The sequence below is a fragment of the Sciurus vulgaris genome (assembly GCF_902686455.1).
Source record: "Sciurus vulgaris genome assembly, chromosome: 16".
Taxonomy (NCBI): Eukaryota; Metazoa; Chordata; class Mammalia; order Rodentia; family Sciuridae; genus Sciurus; species Sciurus vulgaris.
The window spans coordinates 27,338,439-27,359,835 of record NC_136477.1 but is presented as its reverse complement, the minus strand read 5'-3'; the positions used below and the strand labels follow the sequence as shown (position 1 = coordinate 27,359,835).

The 21,397-nt window shown below is 48.3% G+C and overlaps 2 protein-coding genes across 2 annotated transcripts in view; one reads left to right on the top strand and one right to left on the bottom strand.

Moving 5' to 3' along the window:
* SLC22A14 (solute carrier family 22 member 14) overlaps positions 1-21,397 on the bottom strand; it is a 130,175-nt gene that overhangs the window by 29,794 nt on the left and 78,984 nt on the right. The window lies entirely within an intron of this gene.
* Positions 1-21,397, top strand: part of DLEC1 (DLEC1 cilia and flagella associated protein) — a 52,470-nt gene that overhangs the window by 11,613 nt on the left and 19,460 nt on the right. The window contains 13 exon segments of the mRNA XM_079116237.1: positions 6,061-6,148; positions 6,771-6,944; positions 7,692-7,828; positions 8,765-8,857; positions 11,405-11,495; positions 12,709-12,871; positions 14,009-14,201; positions 14,934-14,992; positions 15,585-15,753; positions 16,174-16,267; positions 16,488-16,618; positions 16,727-16,885; positions 18,367-18,506. Coding sequence (XP_078972363.1) covers positions 6,061-6,148; positions 6,771-6,944; positions 7,692-7,828; positions 8,765-8,857; positions 11,405-11,495; positions 12,709-12,871; positions 14,009-14,201; positions 14,934-14,992; positions 15,585-15,753; positions 16,174-16,267; positions 16,488-16,618; positions 16,727-16,885; positions 18,367-18,506 — 1,691 coding nt within the window.

Here is a 21,397-nt window from a genome sequence, read left to right as displayed (position 1 = left end):
TAACTAGGGAAAATATGGTAATGAACCCTCATGTGCCCATTACCCAGTGTAGATAACTTCAGCAGTTATCTGCATATTGCAAATTTGGTTTCATCTGTCACCCCTACAGCTTCTTCATGTGTGTGTCCACGTGCACGCTCACAAGCTGGCATATTGTGAGAGGAAGCTTACACAGCACATTCTTCTTCAATTAATAATTAAGTATCTCTAACAGACAAGGACTTTTAAAAAGCAACCATAATTTCATTATCACACTCAGCCATACTAGCCATGATTCCTTAATATAGACTAATAACCCATCAATGTTTGATCTTCCTCCAGTTGATTAAAAAGTCAGTTGATTTATTTGAACCAGAATCTAAACATTGCTTTTGGCTGAAGATGATTCTTTGTTCTCCCTTAGTTGAGAATAATTTCTCCCCCCTATCTAACTTTTTTAAAATGCCATTTATTTGTTGAAGGAACTTAATTTTTTGCATTCTAGATTTGGCCAATTGCCTTCTTATTGGTGACATTCAACCTGTTCCTTTATTCTCTACCTTTTACATAAACTGGTAATTAAATGTAGAGGTTTGATTAGATGATTACATTCAGATTCTTTTTCTTGGTCAAGAATACTTCTTTGGTGGTACCATGTATTTCTTATTGCTGAGGAGGAAACATTCTCTCTGGGGTCAGGTGTAAGCCTCTCTAAAGTTCTTATCAGCCTCTGACTTCCTGTTTAGCAGCACTGGATGATTGTTGCCTACGTTTCTCTTAATTGGGGGGTTACAAAATAGCCATTTCTAGTTTTGTTTTTCCTTTTGCATTCATTAGCTATGATTTTCTATTAAAAAGACAAAACAGAACAAAACAACTTTCCCTCTAACTTCTATTCCCACCTCCTCTTCATTGTACTCTCTTTACCTTGGCAGGTAATGATTTCTATTGGTATAGTTTCCTTTTGGAGCCATAAGCAAATATGTATGTATCTTTTTTTTTTTTTTTTTCTACAGAAAACATACAGAGACTTTTTATCTCTGAGCCCCTTTCCTTCTTACTCTCCTCTGCCCCTTAACAGCACAGCCAGTAATTCCTCTAAGAGCCACACATTGAGATTTCCTTATCTCTTTTCCCAACTTCTGTCTTAATGCTGGCCTCCCACCACTCTGGGGAATCAGGTCAAGACCGCACTTAGCTCCACCCACTAGGTGCAAATGCAACGGGGGCCTGGGGACAACAGCCCCTTCACAGGCAGCGGATTGCATGTTAGAGTTTAAAGAGCTTGTGCATGTCCATAATCTTTAGGAACTTCTCAACCATTCATGGCAAAAGCACACACAGGAGCACACACACCTTAGTGACTGGGTGTAGCAAGGTTCTAGAAGAGCGTGGGGGACCAGAAGTATCACTGTAGCCATTTGTGGAAAATATAATCGGCCAATCTGAATTTTATCTAGTGAGGCCCCTTGAGAATCATCATGTGTCCATTGGGCCTATGACTGTGCACATCAGTATTAACCAGCTACACTATGAAGTTTAAGGATGTTTCAGATTTTCAGAACCTTTTTAAAAAATGTATGTCCCATGCACACTGAAACTCCCAGAGAACATGCCTCAAAGAAGTGAGTGAACCAAGGCAGATGAAGACATGGAACATGGAAAGAGATCCAACACAGGGCAGGGGTAAGGGAATCCCCAGTTTAAAAATTATCTGGGAATTTTGGGGGTGGTCATTGTTGCTACAAAGCAGATTTCTCGAAATTTATAGACAAATGCTCATGGGTTCTTTGGGTCAGAAATTTGGGCAGGACACAGTGGGAATGATTTATTCTATAATGTTTTAAGACCATACCTGGCAAGTCAGTGCTTAGGGGTGACTTGAAAGTTCGGGGGGCTGGAATTATTGGAGGATTTCACTCACATGGGTGGTGATGCTGAGGTCGGCGACCAGAGCACTGACCCGGAACTTGTCTACCCAGCCTGGGCTTCCTCACAGGGTAGTGACCTCAGATAATCAGACTTTTACACAACAACATGAAGTGAGCATCCTAGTAAGCCAGATGACTTTTATGACATAACCTTGGCAGCTACACAGCACTTCTTCCTCTGCATGCTTTGGGTTGCAAGCAAGTCACCATATTTGGTCCAGATTCAAGAGGAAGATACCTAGATCTCAAGTCTCAATGGGAGGAGTGTCAGAGAACCTGTGTGTGTCTCAAAAACTGCTATGGGGGTCATCCTGTTTGAAAGCTTACAAGTGGGCAACCAGCCCAGATTAGAAGAGGTCAGAAGGCCCTAGGAGAGGTTAATTTATGGAGGAGACATGGCTAATCAGAGTCCCTGATACATCTGGGTGTATTGGGAAGAGATTTGTGGAGTAGTGGAGAGGGACTGAGTTATTGATTAAGTAGACAACAAAGAAAATAATTAGTTGATTATTAACTTCAGAAAAAAATTTGCACGAGGTAGGGAAAGGATACGGCTTGACTCTTGCTGAGCTGGGAATAGCATTTAAAGAGGACCTTTAATGCACTCATTACTGACCTAACCAGTAATACGATGAGACTATATTGGGAAGATGAGGGAAGGGAAAGTCACGCATCGAACTGGGAGAAGAAAGAGAGCATATCCATATCATCCATCTACTGTTAATACCTAAAACTTAAGGGGGAAAACCTTCAGAGACGTGGAAATAAATAAGAGAATAATCAGCTGAGGGTGGAAAATGGCAGGGTGGAGACCAGGGGAAGAGGAAGGATTTCTATTTTTAAAACCTTGTAGAACTTTCTGTCTCTTCAAACTATGAGACTGTTCAACTCTGATGAAAATAACTTTGAAAAGCACTTTCCATATAAAATAAAACAAAAACACCAGGCCTAGATCATTGTACAGATGTATGCTACCATTCAAGTGACTGCCTACGGTGTATAAATTTGAATTATAAATTTTAAAATTAATTTATATAAATTTTATATAAATTGTTTTAGAGGCTAGAAAAAGAGGGACCCTGCCTTCATTTTAGATAATGAGCCTAAGATTGCCTTGGCACTAAATGAGAAAGCATAATCTTTCTGAAGAACGTAGATACAGAAATAGTAGGTAAAAAGCAGCAAACCAGATCAAGCAGGAGTTAAAAAACAAGCACACACACAGGAGCAAGTGTAACTCAGGAATGCAAAGAATGTCTTGGTGGGGCTGAGTCGTATTTTTCCCTACAAGCCTTCTAGTGCTGATAAGGAAAGCCAACCCACTTCACACTCCATATCATTATCACTGCCTCAGACCTTCCAGCCTCCCAGCTACCACTTGTCACTGCCTGACCATCTACCTGTTCCCATCCCAGCTGATCACTGGTAGAAACATTAATAATTGGGATGTCACCGTGTTAGGAGCCTCACACCCTTTTTCCTGCCAGCTAGAGTTCTTTCTGCCACCAGACTGGTGAGTAAGCCAACTCCAGAATGGCATGCTAAGGGTCTACTATTTTAGGACTCTTTGTTCTGACTGTATCGGCTTAGATTTCCTTAAAGCAGAGCCTGAGATGGTGAGATTATTTATTATCATTTACAATTCCAATGAGGAAAGAAGGAAAGGGGATAAAGGAGGGAGAGCTAATTTGAGAATGTACTATAGAGCTGACCACCATTAAGCACAATTGATTATTTTGTCTTGTGGGACATCCCCTGAGAAGCCTATAACCCCCCAGCTCTTGCCTTTCCCTAGTGGGAGGTTTGCCTCGTGTGGCTGGAAGCAAAGCATGACTCAGCTGATGTGAACAGGTCCTGCCAGGAGCACCTCAATGTATAATGACAGGAGTAGCTGCAACTAGCTCTGTGACTGAGGGATCAGTACATGCTCTTGCCAGGGCACATCCGTGGATGTGTGCAGACCTGCCAATGGAAAATAAGTTAATCCCTACCTCACTCCATACTCCAAACCAAGAGTTTTCAGTAAAGCTCTCAAGGTAAAAGAGCTATTTTTTAGTAAAAAATATAGGGTTTATGCAAAGATTTCTTGAAACTAAAGCACAAACCATAAAAGGTTGATAAATTACATATTAAAATTTTAGAAACTGAGGCTGAGGGTGTAGCTCAGAGGTTAAGTGTGCACTTAGCATGCATAAGGCCCTGGGTTCAGTTCCTAGCACGTGTGCATGCGCACGCGCACACACACACACACACACCAATAAAATACAAAATAAAAAATAAATAAAATTTGAAAAACCATACATCAAAAGATAATGCAAGTTTGTAAACTGGTAGATGTTTGTAACATCTACTTTAGAAAGAATTAGTTTCCAGCATATATAAAAAACCCTTACAAGTCAACAAGAAAAAAAAAAAAAAATCTCTGCAGTGGCAAGAGGTAAGAAGATATGAATAAACAATTCACAAAAGAGTAAACCCAAATAGCAAATAAACATGAAAAGGTGCTCACTATCATTAATAACAGAGGAATGAAAACTAAAAACATAAAATGGTTCTCTCCAAATTATGGCCTGGTTCACAGGTGAATTGATCCAAAATGTTGTACTGGTCAACAGTGAACTTAAGGAGCTAGGGATGTAGCACCCAGCACCTGCCTAGCATATTACAAGACCTGGATTCAATCCCAAGCACTGGGAAAAAAAACTTAGATGCAATATATACCTGTGACTTAAAATACGAAGACATATTTCAAATCTGTGTAGATGCTATCTGATGGGGAGCTGGTAGAGGGCTTCAACTGAATTTATAATGTTTTGTTTCTTAAGTTAGGTAATGGAAACATGGCTTTTATTATGTTATAATTGATACATTTTTTTCTAGTATTATATTTCACAAAATCGAAGCAAAAGATGTGTACATGTTCCCTCCAGTGCTAGGCAGTGTGCTGGGTGCTGTTGTGGTTTAGTTTCAAGCTTACCCTTAGGGACCTCCCACTGTGAGGCAGGGAGAGAAGGCTGGGTTTAACAGGGGCTGGATAGGTTGAATGGTGGAGAGAGGCCCAGTTGCAACCCTGACACACAGGTGCCCGTGATATCCCTTGACTGGGCCTATGGGAAGACGTAGCTCAAAGGACAATGTGGGGAAGAGACAATACATGAGGTGAGGTGGTCAAAACGCTGGAGCCAGATGTCCTGGGCTTGAATCTCTACATTGTTGCTCATGGGTGAAGGAGCCTCTTTGCACTTCATGTTCTTCAGCTGTCAAATAGAGACAGTGCCCACCTTTCCTGGTTGTTGAGAAGTTGAGGAGGCACAGAGTAAATGCTCAACAATGAGTGCGATCAGCCTTCTGCATCTGTAAGTTCCATATCCATGGATTCAGCCAAGAATGGATTGAAATATCACTCCCCCTAAATTTTTGAAAGTTCCATAAAACCAAACTTGAATTTGCTGCGTGCTGAGCACAGCGCTGAATCCTTGCATATGCAGGGATAGATAGATAGGCGGATCTTGCCATAGCATCCCATCATTTCACTTTGAGCATTGTTCACCTTGAGTCTTGTTCACATACTATTTAATTAGGCCTACAAGGTTGCATTCGTACTGAACACACAGATGTTTTTCTTGTCATTGTTCCCTAAATAATATAGTGTACTATTTTACATAGACCTTACGTTGTATGAAGTGCCATAAGTAATCTAGAGATGATGTGCACTTGATCCTAGCCCAAAGGCCGAGAAGTGATAGAGATGGCTAAAAGTGTAGGGGAGGATATGTGTAGGTCATATGTCAGTATATAAAATACTGAGCCATTTTATAAAAGGGATCTGATAAAGGATCTGCAGGGTTTAGTTATCCACTGGGGTCCTGGAACCAACCCCCAAGGATACAGAGAGGCAATAGGACATTTTTACCTTTTTTTGTTTGTTTTGTTTTTACTGTGGAAACTTCCTGAAACAAACAAAAATAGACAGAGTAACATAATGAATCCCATATGCCTATCTCCGAACTCCACTAGTCACTTACACGTGGCCAGGTTTATTTCATTTATGCCTCCTCCCTTTCCATATTATTTAAAGTAAGTCCCAGCACCATATTGCCATGTCCTTAAATGGTGCTGCCTAACAGAGATTGCCCTTGCCTTTGAACAGATGGTCATCTCCCTGCAGAACACCACCTCTGCCAGCCGCTACCTGCGAGTCCTCCCACCTTCTACTCCACACTTTGCTCTGGGATTGGGTGAGTTCAGCATAGTAACTTTCTAGACGGCTTCAAAATTATGTGCTGGGCTGGCTGCCCCTCCCGAGCTACCTGGTCCTCCTGACTCCCTGTCCTGGGCTCAGGGCTTCTCCCTCAGCCATCACTGGAGGCCCTCCTGCTAGGCTGACAGCCTCCCAGGGATACCCCAGCGCCTCTTTCCTGATCTCCTCCCTCAAGGCACAGGTTCTGCCACCTCCCACCCTTCCTGCTGTCACTGCCCTTAGTCAGGCCCTCCTCTTGCTCATGTCCCCACAGCAGCTGCCCAGCTTCAATGTGAGTGTTGGTCTCAATAACAACCCCAGCATGTCACTCCTGCTCAGAATCTCAAAGGACTCCCTGCCTCCCACAAAATAAATTTCAAGCCATATGAGCCAGGCTGACCATTCCAGATGGGTCATGGCACTCCCCCTTGGACCCTAGCATTTTTGCCTGAAGTCCCTACCCTCGAAGCCTGACCCTTCGCATACCCTGGTGGTTCTGCCATCAGCCTGGCCTTGACCTGGAAGGGATTCCCTCACAGAGCCAGTCCCAGCCGTGGCTGGTCTGAGGCAGCCAGGCTCAGCTAGGGTGGTTGGTCACTGGTGGCTTTTGTCGTGCACAGGGATGTTCCCAGGAAAAGGCGGAATGGTGGCTCCTGGAATGACTTGCCAGTACACGATACAGTTTATCCCCGACTGTCTCGGGGATTTTGATGATTTCATTCTAGTCGAGACCCAGTCCCCCCACACGCTCCTGATTCCCCTGCAGGCCCGGAGGCCACCCCCCGTGCTGACCTGTGAGTGTGTGCTGCTGTTCCCAGGGATTCAGTCAGGGCCAAGGGATCCCCGCCCATCCCTTAGCAACACAGAGCTTGGTCCTCCTGGGCTTCTGGGTGGGGAACTGCCAAGCAGCTTCCACACCACCTTCCAGAATGTCAGGTTCTGATTTTACTGCTTGCTTTTGGATGCCCCCTGAAGGTTGATTCATACCAGGGTGGGAAGGCCTGCAGCCAGCTAACCCCATCAGAGAGGTAGCCAGCTGCTGAACACCCTGAAGCCATAGTGAGGCAAGGAGCAGGTGCCTGGGCACCCTGAGAGCCTGCAGTAGATGTCTCTGTGGCCATGGGGTGGGCTCCGGTGGAAGAACTTCTATTGGGCACGCTCCCTTATGAGCCTTTTCAGCTCGGTGCAGGTGGAATTTGGGACTCTGACCCCCCTCACTTCTGCTACAACCCCTAGGGTCATGCTGGGTGGCCCTGGACAAGGCAGGAGTCCACAGCGTGTGCGGCTCCCACAGCTCTGGCTGGGAGTAGACAGAGTAGACATGGTGCTACTGCCATGTGGCCCAGAGCAGCCTGAGCAGAACCCAAGTGGTACAGGGTCAGGTGTGTCCCCTTTATACTCTCTGCTTGGGGTGCTGGCCTGGGGGCCTCCAGGTCCTTCTGCCACTGCTCTCAGCTCTGGCTGACCCTCAGGACAACAAGGACAAGGCCCACTCTTCGTGACCTGTTGCCTCTCTTGTGCATCTTCTCCTGTGACTGCAGTGTCACCAGTGTTGGACTGTGGTTACTGCCTCATTGGGGGAGTAAAGATAACCAGGTTCATCTGCAAAAATGTAGGCTTCAGCACTGGCAAATTCTGCATTATGCCCAAGAAGAGTTGGCCACCGCCAAGTTTCAGGGTGAGTGATAATAGATTGCTACCTCTAAAAAGAACAAATCCTCAAAAGAAATAACCCCCTAGAGGGAGTTGCTAGACTTGCCCATAGTTGGAAACACACAAAAGCAGAATGGTGTAACACCGTGGCTGAGTCAGAATGGACGTGTATGGAGACCAGGGAGGTAATTCTGGTCATGGCACTAACACTATGACCCTGTCAGCCAGGGCTGAGAGGCAGGGTCTGTGCACTCTGTTCCATTGGCCTGGCTTCACCATTGTCCAGGTAGCTCCAGCCCAACACCATTTGATCATCATGAGCACACTGTTATTTGTATTTTAGTGGAGAGAGACCTCTGTACTCTTATGTCCCAAAAACGTGGTAGATCCAGAGGAGCTCATATCCCAAGAAGCATATTTTACTCCCTCCAGATACCTGCCAGGGTCTTCAGGCATGGGTTTGTATCCCTGGCATGCTCAGTAGCTTCTTGTGTAGGCACCAGGGCTGCAGCTCTGCTAACAAGATGGCGGCTGCCCCCCATGAGCCAGAAGCATAGAGCCAGGGGTGTGATGGGAATGGAGGCCAACACACAGGCACCACCAATAGGAGGCTGTGGCAGGGAAAGGACGATGTACCTTGGGAGGACCTTCTCACACACCTCCTGCTTCTGTCCCAGGCACTTGTCCATGGCATTCCTTGTACCTGCTGCCAGCAGTCAGCTCTTTAAAGATGCTTTATGACTAACTCATCTTTAACCTTCAGAATCTTGTACCTGGCACCTGGTAAAAGGCAAGAAAATGCATGCTGAATGAGGGAGTCAGAGATTCTTTGCTGACATGACACTGGATGATCCTTAAGATCCCTCAGATAGCAAAATGAATGATAGGAGAGAAGTTTGCAATGTGAGCACTGGGTTTTACACTTTTCCCCTCACCTTGGTGTGATCTGCTTTTCTTTAAGGCGGTTGCAACCACCGGCTTTGTTGAGCAGCCTCCCTTTGGAGTCATGCCATCTGTGTTTGAGCTGGCCCCAGGTTTTGCCGTGTTAGTGGAGGTAGGTAATGAGACACTGGCTCATGGTCCTTCCGCTCTATGATTGCTCATGGCTATTTTCCTCCACTGCTCTATGATTGTGTTTGCCTGTGATTTCATGACCCAAGTGTCCACTGCTGTCCCAAGTTCCAGCCTTAGTGGGTTCTGGATAAGTGCATGTTCCTGCATCTTGTAGGGTGTTGTATTTGGCTGTCCTTTGACCTCTCTTGCAAAGCAGATGGAGCTGCCATTTCCATTGCAGTCCCTGAACATCTCTTGTCAGCTCTGTTAGTTGGAATTCACCTCCACCAAGGTCTCAGCTGCCTCCAGGAGTTGACAGTGGCTTTGTTCTCACTCTCATGTTTATGTAGTCAGCAAGGCCCATCTGCCTTTGGTCTTCTAAACCTCTTCAGAATCATCCAGAGGTCTGATCCCCTGTCCCCTTTCAGCATTCCTTTGGGTTCATCGTACCTCCTTGCTGGTTTCTAGAAGTGCCTGTGAGAAATGGTGATGCTTTCTGCCCTGTGGTTCCACGTTGCCACCCTCCCCATCTCCCTGGTCCCAGAGTCATTCTGTGCCATCATGTGACTTGGTGTGGGGGCTGTGACACACATACTTGGGCTTCCTCACTAGCTTGTTAAGGATAGTCCAGGCAGAAAAACTGGCAGATCCAAGAACCACAGGTTCTTAAACTCAACCACACTTCGCATTCTCCCAGGGAACTTGGAAACGTGCCTCTGTCTGGGCTTCAGCCCTGAGGTTCTGAGTCCATTGGTCTGGAGTGTGGCCTGGTGCAGGACTTTTAAAACTTTTTAGATGATGCTGCGTGAGGCTGACAGCCCTTCGCTTCTTTGTCGTGGTGTAAGCAATGGCTCCCTTTGGCCAGCGCCGTTCAAGTGTCGAGTGCAGGTTAGCACTGGGCTGTGGTTCTCCAGTTTATGCTCATGCTGACCCGATCCCCCTTGAGAGCCTAGTTCTCAGGGTTGGGACTGGGGCAATTCAGGGGCACTGTAGGGCTTTGTCGGCCCTTGCCTGCTGTTGAGGGGCAGGTAGGCTCTGCAAGGCTTCAGGCTCTCTCTGCTCTGGGCCTGGTGCAGTCTAGGCCTTGATGGAGCCTTGAAGTGGCTTTAAAGAATTGGGGCTCGAATCCCCCGTTTCCTCTCATCCTGACCTCCTGTGATCTCCAAGGAGGTAATGAGAGCAATGAGACTCCAGGGAGCAGTGAGGCAGTAGGGGGGTTTTCCCCACCGGAGGCATTTGAAGAGATAACCTATGAGTGGATAAAAGATTTGCAAATTATACATCTGATAAGGGGTTAATGTTTAAAGTATATAAGGAATTCAAACAACTTCATAGCAAGAAAAAATGTTTGTTTATTTGTTTGTTTGTTTCATTACTGGGGATGAAACCCAGAGACTCACTCATGTTAGACAAGTGCTCTATCCCTGAGCTACCTCCCCAGTTCTTTTTATTTTAATTTGAGACAGTATCTTGCTGAATTGCCCAGGTGGTCCTTGAACTTGTAATCCTTCTGCCTCGGCATCTGGGATTACAACTGGGATTACAACCATGCCCAGATATCAATCTGATTTTTTGTATGGCAAAGGACCTATGTAGACTAATCATCAGGGAAATAACAATTAAAACCACAATGAGCTATCATCTCATACCTGTTGGAATAGCTGTTGTCAAACAGATGAAAGGCAAACAGCATTGGTGAAGATGTAGAGAAAGGGAAAGCTAGCATACTGTTGCTGAGGATGTAAATTAATGTAGCCACTATAGAAAACAGTATGCAGGTTTCTCCAAAATTAACAATAGAACTACCTGTGCTCTAGCAGTCCCACTGCTGGGTATATACACAAAGAAATGAACTCAGTATGTCGAAGAGGCATCTGCGCTCCCATGTCCTGGGCAGCACTAGTCACAAAAACCAAGATAGGGAATCAACCTAAGCGCTCATCGATGGATGAATGGATAAAGAAAATGTGGTATATATATATGCAAAGGAATATTATCCAGCCTTTAAAAAAAGGAGCAAAGTCGGTCATTTGGGATAACGTGGATGAACCTGGGAGACGTTATGCTGAGTGGCATGAACCAAGCATAGAAGGACAAGTACTGCATGATCTCACTTAACTGTTGACTCTTAAATAAGTAGAGCTTGGAGTAACAAAAGAGTAGAATGGGGGTTATCAGGGCCTCGGGCTGGAGAGAAGCTGGGGAAAATATAGGGCACAACGAATCACAGAGTGAACTTTCTGCTCTGTGCCAGTATCATGAGGAAAAAAAAAAAAAAACTGTCCTGGGTGGTTTTCATTTATGTTTCTTTTATTTGAAGTGAGGTCACATATTGTCCTTTGTTTTTTGAACTTTCTTTTCACACCCTTTCATTCTGCTTCCTGCATTACTCTGGGCTGGAGCCTGGACTGAAACCTCTAGGCTTGGGTCAAGTGGGGAGGTTGGGGAGCAGAGAGCAAAGGGAGGGTGCGTACCTGAGGAAAGGAAGAAGGGAAGTGGGGGTGGCAGCCCCTGATGGCGGGTGACAGGGCACCCTCTCCTCCCCCAGGTCTTGTTCCTCCCAGTGAGCCTAGAAAAGGCAGAGCAGACCTTCATCATCGTGTGTGACAACTGCCAAGTCAAGGAGCTGGTGATCACAGGTGGGCTTGTGTGCGCTGCCGGTGCCTGGTGGGCACAGACGCTGCGCTAGGCACTACTCTTGATGCACTAGCACCAGCAGCGGCCCGGCTTCACGCTTCAGCACCCTGTGTCAGGCAGCCATGGGGGATGCTGGGGTCACCAGGTGCCAGGCGCTGGCTTTTGGCCCTTCACTCTTGGGAGTACCCAAACCAGTGTGGCCTCCAGGACAATCCAAGGAACCTTTTAGTGAGGAACAGATGGAAACCTGGGGTGAAATCTCATAATTTCACTTTGGAACTCACTGTGATCTCATTTGGGGATTTGCCAGCAACACACAGAAACCACCAGAGGCACCTCTAGGTTTCTGGAAGGTTAGAAGGGGCTTCCTGCTGAACTGCCCTCCCTCCCTTCCTCCCTCCCTCCCTCCCTCCCTCCTTCCTTCCTTCCTTCCTTCCTTCCTTCCTTCCTTCCTTCCTTCCTTCCTTCCTTCCTTCCTTCCTTCCTTCCTTCTTCCTTCCTTCCCCCCTTCCTCCCTTCCCCTTCCTCCCTTCCTTCCCTCCCTCCCTCCCTCCCTCCCTCCCTTCCTCCCTTCCTCCCTCCCTCCCTCCCTTCCTCCCTTCCTCCCTTCCTTCCTTCCTTCCTTCCTTCCTTCCTTCCTTCCTTCCTTCCCTCCTTCCCTCCTTCCCCCCTCCCTTCCTTCCTTCCTTCCTTCCTTCCTTCCTTCCTTCCCTCCCTCCCTCCCTCCCTCCCTCCCTCCCTTCCTCCCTTCCTTCCTTCCTTCCTTCCTTCCTTCCCTCCTTCCCCCCTTCCCTCCTTCCTTCCTTCCTTCCTTCCTTCCTTCCCTCCCTCCCTCCCTCCCTCCCTTCCTTCCCTCCTTCCTCCCTCCCTTCCTCCCTTCCTCCCTTCCTTCCTTCCTTCCCTCCTTCCTCCCTTCCTTCCTTCCTTCCTTCCTTCCTTCCTTCCTTCCTTCTTTCCTCCCAGTTTCACTTGGCAGGCATTAACTGAGTGCTTGCTGTATTCAAAGTTCTCAAAATCCCCTCCTTTTTGTCTGTGAAGAGGAGGGGACATGGGTAAGTGTGCTAATGGCTCTTTCCCCTCTTGTGTATGCTTCTGGGAATCAGGGTCAAGGCCACAGTGAGTGTGGGTGGTGGTGTGATCCTGTGGCAGCCTTTGACCACAGTCCTGCCTTCAGCCTCCTGGAGCATCTCTAAACTCACTACCCTACTTGGTCAGGAACAGGGCAGCTGATTGCTTTGGATCTAATCTATATTTCTGGTGAAAAAAGTCAACCCGACCCTGGAGAGCTCACAGACTTAACAGCTCAGCACTTCATACGCTTCAAGCCTGAAAACCTTCGATCCACAGCGAGGAAACAGCTGATTATCCGAAATGCTACGTGAGCTGCCCTTGGGCATGTCCTCATCACATACCCCTTGTCCTTCCTCACCTGGCCCTGAATTCCTAGTGAGCCAGGAGCTTCCTTCCAAGGGCCGAGGGATTCTGATCCCAGAATGGATCCAGATTGGATGGAAAGATCCAGATTTACACTGTCCATCATGGTAGTCACTAGGCACATATGGATTTTAAATCTAAATCAGTTAAAATTAAATAAAATTATAGTCTCCTTCTAGGGGCACTAGCCACATTTTAAGAGCTCAATATCCACAGGTTAGGTAGTGGCTACCCTATTGGAGAGTGCAGCTCTCTAAGACTTCTATTGCTTTAGGAAGCTCACTCTCACAGTGCTGCTCTGAGCCATTTCAGACCACCCTGAGCCAAGAATAGTTTTCCAGAGAGATCTGGCGGTGCCTATGCTGGGGAAGAAATCTTGATCCCCAGCAGTACGTATGTGGATTCAGCTCTCATTGTCATTTATTTCCCGACCAGCCTCTGAGCACCACCATTGGTCAGGACCAACTTTAGGGACCCTCCAGCCCAGGCTACCTGGTAACCCCAGATGCTGACACCTGCCTGTCCACAACATGCCTACAGTCCTGCCCCTCCTACTGCCAGGGGGTTTTCACTGTTCCTATTGGCAGTCAAGAGGCACATATCTCTTAGGACATAGCTGTCCTGGGAGGCAATAGCTGGAGGCAGCGGGCAGGGATGGGTGGATATGGCAAACAGTGGAAACTCTCATGTGATCGAAGATAGTGCCGAGGATTTTCCTAATATTTTACAGGGGTGGAGGGTCAGGGTGGGCTAGATTGCTTCAGTTTAATGGTTAGAGCACGATTTCCTGAGTTGTCCATTTCCCCTGATTTGCTGTGGGTCCAGCCTCCAGAGCTGTGGGTAGGAAGAAGTGGATCTCTTACATGGCCTCTAGCTTGGACACCCTGACCCATCGACTATCCTTATGTAGTTTTCCCTAGGCTCCTTCATGGGAAGGGCTTGAAGACTGACCTGGTTACTTCCTGTTTCTGGATGTTTTCCTGGAGCAAGGCAGGCCAAGCATGGGGTGGGAGGACCTGGTCCTGGAAGAACTGGAACATAGCCTTGTATCTGCTGCCCACTGTCATGATTGCCCCCATAGACACGTGGAGCTGGCTTTCCACTGGCAGATCATGAAGCCCAACCTGCAGCCCCTGATGCCTGGAGAAACCTACAGCATGGACAGCATCAAGTACCACCCTGACAGGGAGACCGCCTTCTCCATCATGCCTGAGAAGGGGGTTCTGTGCCCCCACACTGACCAGGAGTTCGTCCTGAGCTTTTCTCCTTCTAAGGTTAAAATGCTATCATCTCGTTAGCCACACATGATTGTGTCATGATGTTTTGTCCCTGAATCCACGTTCTTTAATGACATCAAAGCCATAACTGGGCCTGACCAAGGTACCTGGGCATCCTGCAGAGGTTGGCACATGGATGGCTAAGAGTGTCACTGGAGCATGTGCCTGGTGAGCAGGACAAAGCAGATCATATTGCCTGGTCCTGATCCCAGACACCCCATGCGGCAGGGCCCTAGGCTTGTTCCACAGCCCCAGTGTCTTCCACAGTTTTGTTGTATCGAAGCGCATTACCATCCCTACCCATGTTACATCAGCATCTAGACAGAGTGAGGTGCAGGTTCCCAAGAGCCAGGTTAGCCCAGGGGCAGTCCTGAGCCCTTGCTGCTGGTCCTTGGACCTGGGTGAGCAGGGCTGCCTCCAGAGCCAGCATGCAGCCACCTCGCCGTCTGTCTGGGAGTCTGTGGTGCTTCAGACATCATGGCCCTGCCCAGGGCTCATGTCAGCCTCGGGGAACCTTTTCTTCTTGTTCCCTGAGTCAGGTTCCTGAGTCATGGCTCCTGTCCTGGCAGCAACCCCATTTTCTCTAGAGTGGGCAGGAGGTGGCAAGGAAGCAGCCCGAGTCTTTTGGAGGGCATTTCTAGCACTGGCTAAGGGGAGGAGAAGCTCCTGCCAGCTCCTGCCTTCTCCAGGTAACCTGCTGTGTTTTCAGGGTGCTGTTTTTCCTTGCAGCTGGGGAGCTTCCACAGTGTGCTGCAGATGGTGCTGGAAGAAGTTCCCGAGCCCTTGAAGTGAGCAGGGCCTAGGCTGAAGTCAGCGGGGCCTGACCTCCCCTGGGGACGCTTCGGAGGAAGGTTCCAGACAGGGTGGATAAGCAACTTGGTCCCAGCAGGCTTTGGGGGCCATGAGCATTTTGCATTGCCCTGTCGATCCAGCTTAGTTAGAACGGGCACAGGATACAGGGAGCAGAGGGTGCTATGAGTGCCACAGGCCTCCCCAGGAACCTCGGGGCTCCAGGCTCACTGCCAACCCTTGGATAACCAAGCTGGAGGCACCTAGGTGGTGCTGAGGAAAGGTTTTGCCATGATGCACTGGCCAGGTATGGGGCTCCAGTCAGCCTAGTACAGAGATCCCAGGCTGGGACTACGGTCTCATCCCTGGAGGCAGCAGGGCAGTGCCCTGTCTTGAGGCCTGCTGTCACAGCACAGGCATTCCTAGCCCTCCAGGGCACTGACTGACAGTCCTGACTGTAGCAGGTTGGAAGCTGTGGGTAGGAGAGAATTTTCTTTTCACAAGGCTGACGATGTGGGACAAAGGCAGGGACAAGCAGAGATGTGCTCCCAGGCTGTGTCAGCGCCGAGCTCATGGAGGGTTCGTGTTCAGTTCAGAGGTGAAGAACCTGGAGGACTACACGTACTCTGTGGATGACGTGATTGTCTTGGAGGTTGAGGTGAAAGGCTCAGCAGAACCCTTCCAGGTTCTCTTAGAACCCTACGCCCTCATCATACCAGGGGAGAACTACATTGGCATAAATGTGAAGAAGGATTTTAAGGTATGTCATCATCTGTCCCCTGTGTGGACTAACTGAAGTGGTGTGGCACTTGGGAAGGACAGAGCTGGAATAGTCACTATATGGAACCTGAGACTATCCCCAGGGCCCTGAACCCAACATGGTTCGCATACGTGCCTGGAGCCAGGCGAGTCTGTTTTATTTTATCAGTGTTCCAGAATCCTCTGAAGTCAGGGCTGTGGAACCTTTTCCCAGGTTCACAAATGGCAGGTACCCTCATCCTGCAGCATGGGGTGAGGGTGCCATGAGTTGGGAAGGCTGTGGCTTTTGATGGCCAGGAGTTAGTCAGGAGGGTGTCAAGTGGACCCTTTGTGACCCCCTCAATCCCACAGTCCTTCAGCAGTACAGATTTGACATGAAAGAGCAGTACTGCGGCAGCCCACATTGGGGTGTATCTTTCAGATGTGGAACAACAGCAAGTCACCCATCAGTTACACGTGGGGGAAGATCAGCCACTGCCACATCATTGAAGTGGAACCCTGCACAGGGGTCATAGGTACCTTGGGGACTGCAGGGGGTACATTCTACCTTGGGTGACTGCAGGAGGTTTTAGAGTTTAAGGGGCCTGCACAAGGCCCTTGGTGTTCTGTGATCAGCTCCAGCGTGGCCTGGGGCGCAGAGTAGACAAGAAATGAGTGAAGGCCAGACGTCTGGGCCCAGCCACAGAAGGAAGCTGCCCTGCTTCTGTTCTCCACCTCACTTTCCCCTCTCTCCAGAGCCCAACGAGGTTGGGGATTTTGAGTTGAACTTCACCGGGGGTGTCCCTGGTCCAGCAAGCCAGGACCTGCTGTGTGAGATCAGAGACTCACCCTCGCCAGTGGTGTTACACATCGAGGCGGCCTTTAAGGTGCTGCAGATGGGGGCTGGGCTGCAGGTTGGGCCCAGAGAGGGGGCAGGGGTAGGACACAGAGCCAACTACTGGCAGCTCAGTAACAGGCCCCTCCGGGTGTCTCAGGGACCTGCACTCGTCATCAACGTCTCAGCCCTTCAGTTTGGTCTGCTCCGCCTGGGGCAGAAAGTCACCAACTGTATCCAGATCCAGAATGTCAGCCAGCTCTCAGCTGTGTGGCACATGAGAGAGAGTCCCATCTGCCTGGAAGAAAGGCATGACGATGTAAGTCAGCAGCTGCTGGCTCCTGGGGTGCCACCTCCCCGCCAGGCCACTTCACCTTGGCTCAGGTCTGAACTGGGACCTGTGCACTGTGCTTTCCAATCAGAGCCCTGGGGTTGCAAGAGAAAGACACACCTGGCAACTGCCCCCTGGCAGTGTCTCCATTTCTCCCCACCAGGAGGAAGCTCTTCTCCCCAGAATGAATTCCCCCACCAGTCCAACGGGTGGCTCTGTTCCTTTTCTACCGGCAGATGCAGAACAGGACATGAGCTTCTGCCCTGACTGAGCAGTCTGAGTTGGGAAGCACAGGGACAGCTGCTTTGGGCAGAGGTCATGTTCTGCCTGGCTCCCCCAGGGCTCTGATCCTTCTGGGGCCTGTGCCTGCAGTGGGTACTACCAGCAGGTGGCGCTCGGGCACAGGCGTGGGGCCCGAATCTGAAGACTTAAAAAAAAGAAAAATCTAGATTTATTTGCATTCCTTAGCCTTTTCTTTAGCTGAACTTGAACCCCAAACGCCAATGCCTGAACTCTAATGAGCACAAAGACTTCTTTTCTATGACAGAGAGTCCTGCGCAGCCCCCACTAAGGGCCAGGGAGGTGGGAGCTCAGAAGCAGGAGGCCACAGCACCAGGCCAACCCTGAGGGCATGGCAGCCTGGGTGGGGTGGGGGAGGGAGAGGGCAAGTCAGACCGCTTGGCACCTTCAGGCAGGTGCGGGCCCTTGTGAGGTTCTCATGGAAGGGAGAGACCCAAGAGAAGGATAAAGTCCCTTTCCATGTAACACTTTCAATGTCCAGTAACACCCTGCTATCCAGTGTGACCCACCCTGGGTCCCAGGGTTACTCAGTCAAAAGAGTGCCCCATTTCTCATGAGACAGGAAGAACAGAATGGAGAGAGCCCCTTCCTAGGTTCTTCCCTTCCACTCTCCATCTGTCCAGGTCAACATACCTGCTGTGAGGGGAGGGACAGACCTGCCAGGTGAAGGAGCCCAATCCTCCAAGGGAGGAGAGGGTGGAGAACAGGCCATCTGGGTGCAAAGGAGAAATCTGTGACTTCATGGTAGTTTTCTCCTCCAATCTAGTGACCTGATGGCTCTTCTCAATTGAAGCTGTCAGGGTCCTGACCTAGGGCTGCTGCCTCTCCCTGCAGGGCTCACAGGCTCTCCTCCTGCTCCCCAGCTGGAGTATCCATCTACCTTCTCTCCTCTCCCCACTTCCCAGGCTCCTCCCTCTGCCTTCCGCCTCTCAGATCTGGGCCAGAGTGTGGGCACCTGTCTCTGCATTCCTGTGCTTGGAGACTCACTTGTTATCTTCAGTCTTAAGACCCTTGCCCAGCCGTAGTCCCCCACATGCTTGCCCCCTTCTGGATCCCAGATGACTCTGAGAGCCAGGGGCTCTTGGAGGAAGCAAGTTGGGCATGGCTGGCCCCCAGGGCCTCTGCAATGTCACACATCCTTACTCCTCATCCTTCTGGATTGCCACCAGGCATCTCCCTTCAACATTGAGCCTTCAAGTGGTTACCTTCACCCTCTGGGGGAGTGCCAGGTGACCGTCACCTTGGAGGCCTTGTGCTGCCAGCGTCTGCAGACTGTACTGGAGCTGGAAGTGGAAAAAGGGACCTGGAGGTATGGGATGGGGGGGCATGGGAAGATTACAACAGACCGTGCCCTTTTACAGCATGTTTATTTATAGTATGTGCAAGGATGCAGTTATCTAGAGGCATTTCTGAATTTAAAACAATGGACACATGTTTTTTCCTATAAAATTTAGAAATTGCCCAAAAGAAAATAATGAAGATGACCCATAATCCGTTACCTAGAAATAGTGCACTGATAATATTTTGGGGTGTGTCTTTCTAGGATGTGTGTGCTGAAGGAATGTACATTAGTTCACCTACCTTCCAAACCACTTTATTATTTCCTGGTAAGGTGTGACATAACATGAAAACCTAGAAACCCCCAATGTTCATCAACAGGAGAAGGAGCACAAAAATAGTGACATGTCTCAATGTGCAAATACTTTTGTCTTTTGGGAGGGACATACTAAGGTTTCAAAGGTAGTGGTAGTCCTTTTCTTTCTTTCTTTCTTTCTTTCTTTCTTTCTTTCTTTCTTTCTTTCTTTCTTTCTTTCTTTCTTTCTTTCTTTCTTTCTTTCTTTTTCTTTCTTTCCTTCTTTCTTTCTCTCTCTCTCTCTCTCTCTCTCTCTCTCTCTCTCTCTTTCTTTCTTTTTTGTACCGAGCCACATCCCCAACCCCCCCCCCCTTTTTTTTTAACTGCTAACATATTTTATTTTTATTGTAAACAAATGGGATACATGTTGTTTCTCTGTTTGTACATGGAGTCAAGGCATACCATTTGTGTAATCATAAATTTACATAGGGTAATGTTGTTTGATTCATTCTGTTATTTTTTTCCCTTCCCCCCCACCCCTCCCACCCCTCTTTTCCCTCTATACAGTCCTTCCTTTCTCCATTCTTACCACCCTCCTTATCCCTAACCCTAAACCTAACCCTAACCCTAACGTTAACCCCTCCCACCCCCCATTATATGCCCTCATCCGCTTATCAGTGAGATCATTCGTCCTTTAGTTTTTTGAGATTGGCTTATCTCACTTAGCATGATATCCTCCAATTTCATCCATTTGCCTGCAAATGCCATAATTTTATCATTCTTCATGGTGAAGTAATATTCCATTGTATATATATGCCACAGTTTCTTTATCCATTCATCAACTGAAGGTCATCTAGGTTGGTTCCATAATCTGGCTATTGTGAATTGAGCAGCTATGAACATTGATGTGGCTGTTTCTCTGTAGTATGCTGACTTTAAGTCCTTTGGGTATAGGCCAAGGAGTGGGATAGCTGGGTCAAATGGTGGTTCCATTCCAAGCTTTCTGAGGAATCTCCATACTGCTTTCCAGAGTGGCTGCACTAATTGGCAACCCCACCAGCAATGCATGAGTGTACCTTTTTCCCCACATCCTCGCCAACACCTATCCCAACCCTTTTTATATTTTATTTAGAGACAGGGTCTCGCTAAGTTGCTTAGAGCCTCACTAAATTACTCAGGCTGGCTTTGAATTCATGATCCTCCTACTTCAGCCTCCTGAGCAGCTGGGATTACAGGCACGGTACCAACTCCTCTGCCCTTTTCCCTCCCCCCTCTCTTTCTTGCTTTCTAGTGGAAAATTTCTCACCTATATAAAAATAGAGAGAATAGTATAATAAGCACCCATGAACTCGTCACCTACCTTCAAAAGTTACCAGCTCACTGCAAATAACATTTCCTTCACATCCCCCATCCACTCCTACCAAAATTACTTTCCCAAATTACTCAGAAGTAAAATATTTTCTTAAGCCTGGTGGTAATATTTGGTGTCTGAAGCTGGGCAGGGGTGCACCTAAGTCTTCTTTTCACTATTATTCTTTATATATAGCTGTATATGTTTAAGCTGTGCATGTTTAATACTCATTTTTGCATGTATTTTTGTATTCATTATAAAAACATTTCAATGCTCATTTAAAACCTGTATAGACACTCTGGAATTCTCCTCCAAAAAAACTCTGTCCCACTTGACACTTCCTCCTGCAGGGCAGAGACGGGGCCTTACCCCACACTTTCACGATGACAGATATTATCTGGCTTTTGTACTTTGCCTATCTGATGGGGAGGGGTGATGCCACCAGGGTCCCGTTGGAAGTCCTTTACTCTGATGACCAGTGTGGGTCTGAGTGTGACTCTTTTTCCCTGCTGGTCCTGCAGGGCACTTTGTGGGCTTCCGGGAACATGGCTTCCTTGGAGTCTTTGCTTATTCCCTTTCCTTCCCTGTCTCTGTTCTTTCTTCTGAAAGGCCCTCGTAGGAACCAAAACCTTCACAGTTGCAGGTGATGGAGCTGCAGGCTGCGCCAGCTTGGGCAAGGAAGGAAAAGCATCCCTGCCTTGCCATTCTGAGGGCCAAAACTCTTCCCTTTGTCTGCTCTTCTGCTTCCTCCTGTCCTCCATCCTCCTTCCCTCTCGCAACCTCCAACCCAGTCCCAACCCTCAACTCTGCTTCTCTTTGTTGGCCTTTCCCTTCCCTGCTGGTAGAGGCCCTTAGCCTCTTTGCCTGGGGAGGCACACCTTAGAGCTCCAGGCTCCCCCTGTGCAAAGTGAACCTGCTTTTTCCAGAGATGGGCCCTGATGGGTCCTCTCCTTCCTCAGGGTGGGGGTTTAGGATGGAGGTGAGGGGTGGGGATCTGTCTCCAGAAGAAGAAAGAGTGGAAAGCTTGCTGGGCTCCCACAGCCCACCCAACACCTGCCAGAAACTTGCGACATGATTTTAACCGACTTCCCATATTCCCGTTTCTCAGGGGATTGCTCCTCACTCGGGGAAGATGCCCTTGACCTTGCAGCTCACTCTGTCTGTCTTTGGTGATATGCCCTTCTTTTGGCAATCATGCTTTTAAATTTTAGGTTTTTGGTTTGGGGATTTTGGGGTGTTTTTTTTTTTTTGTACTTGGGATTGAACCCAGGGGCAC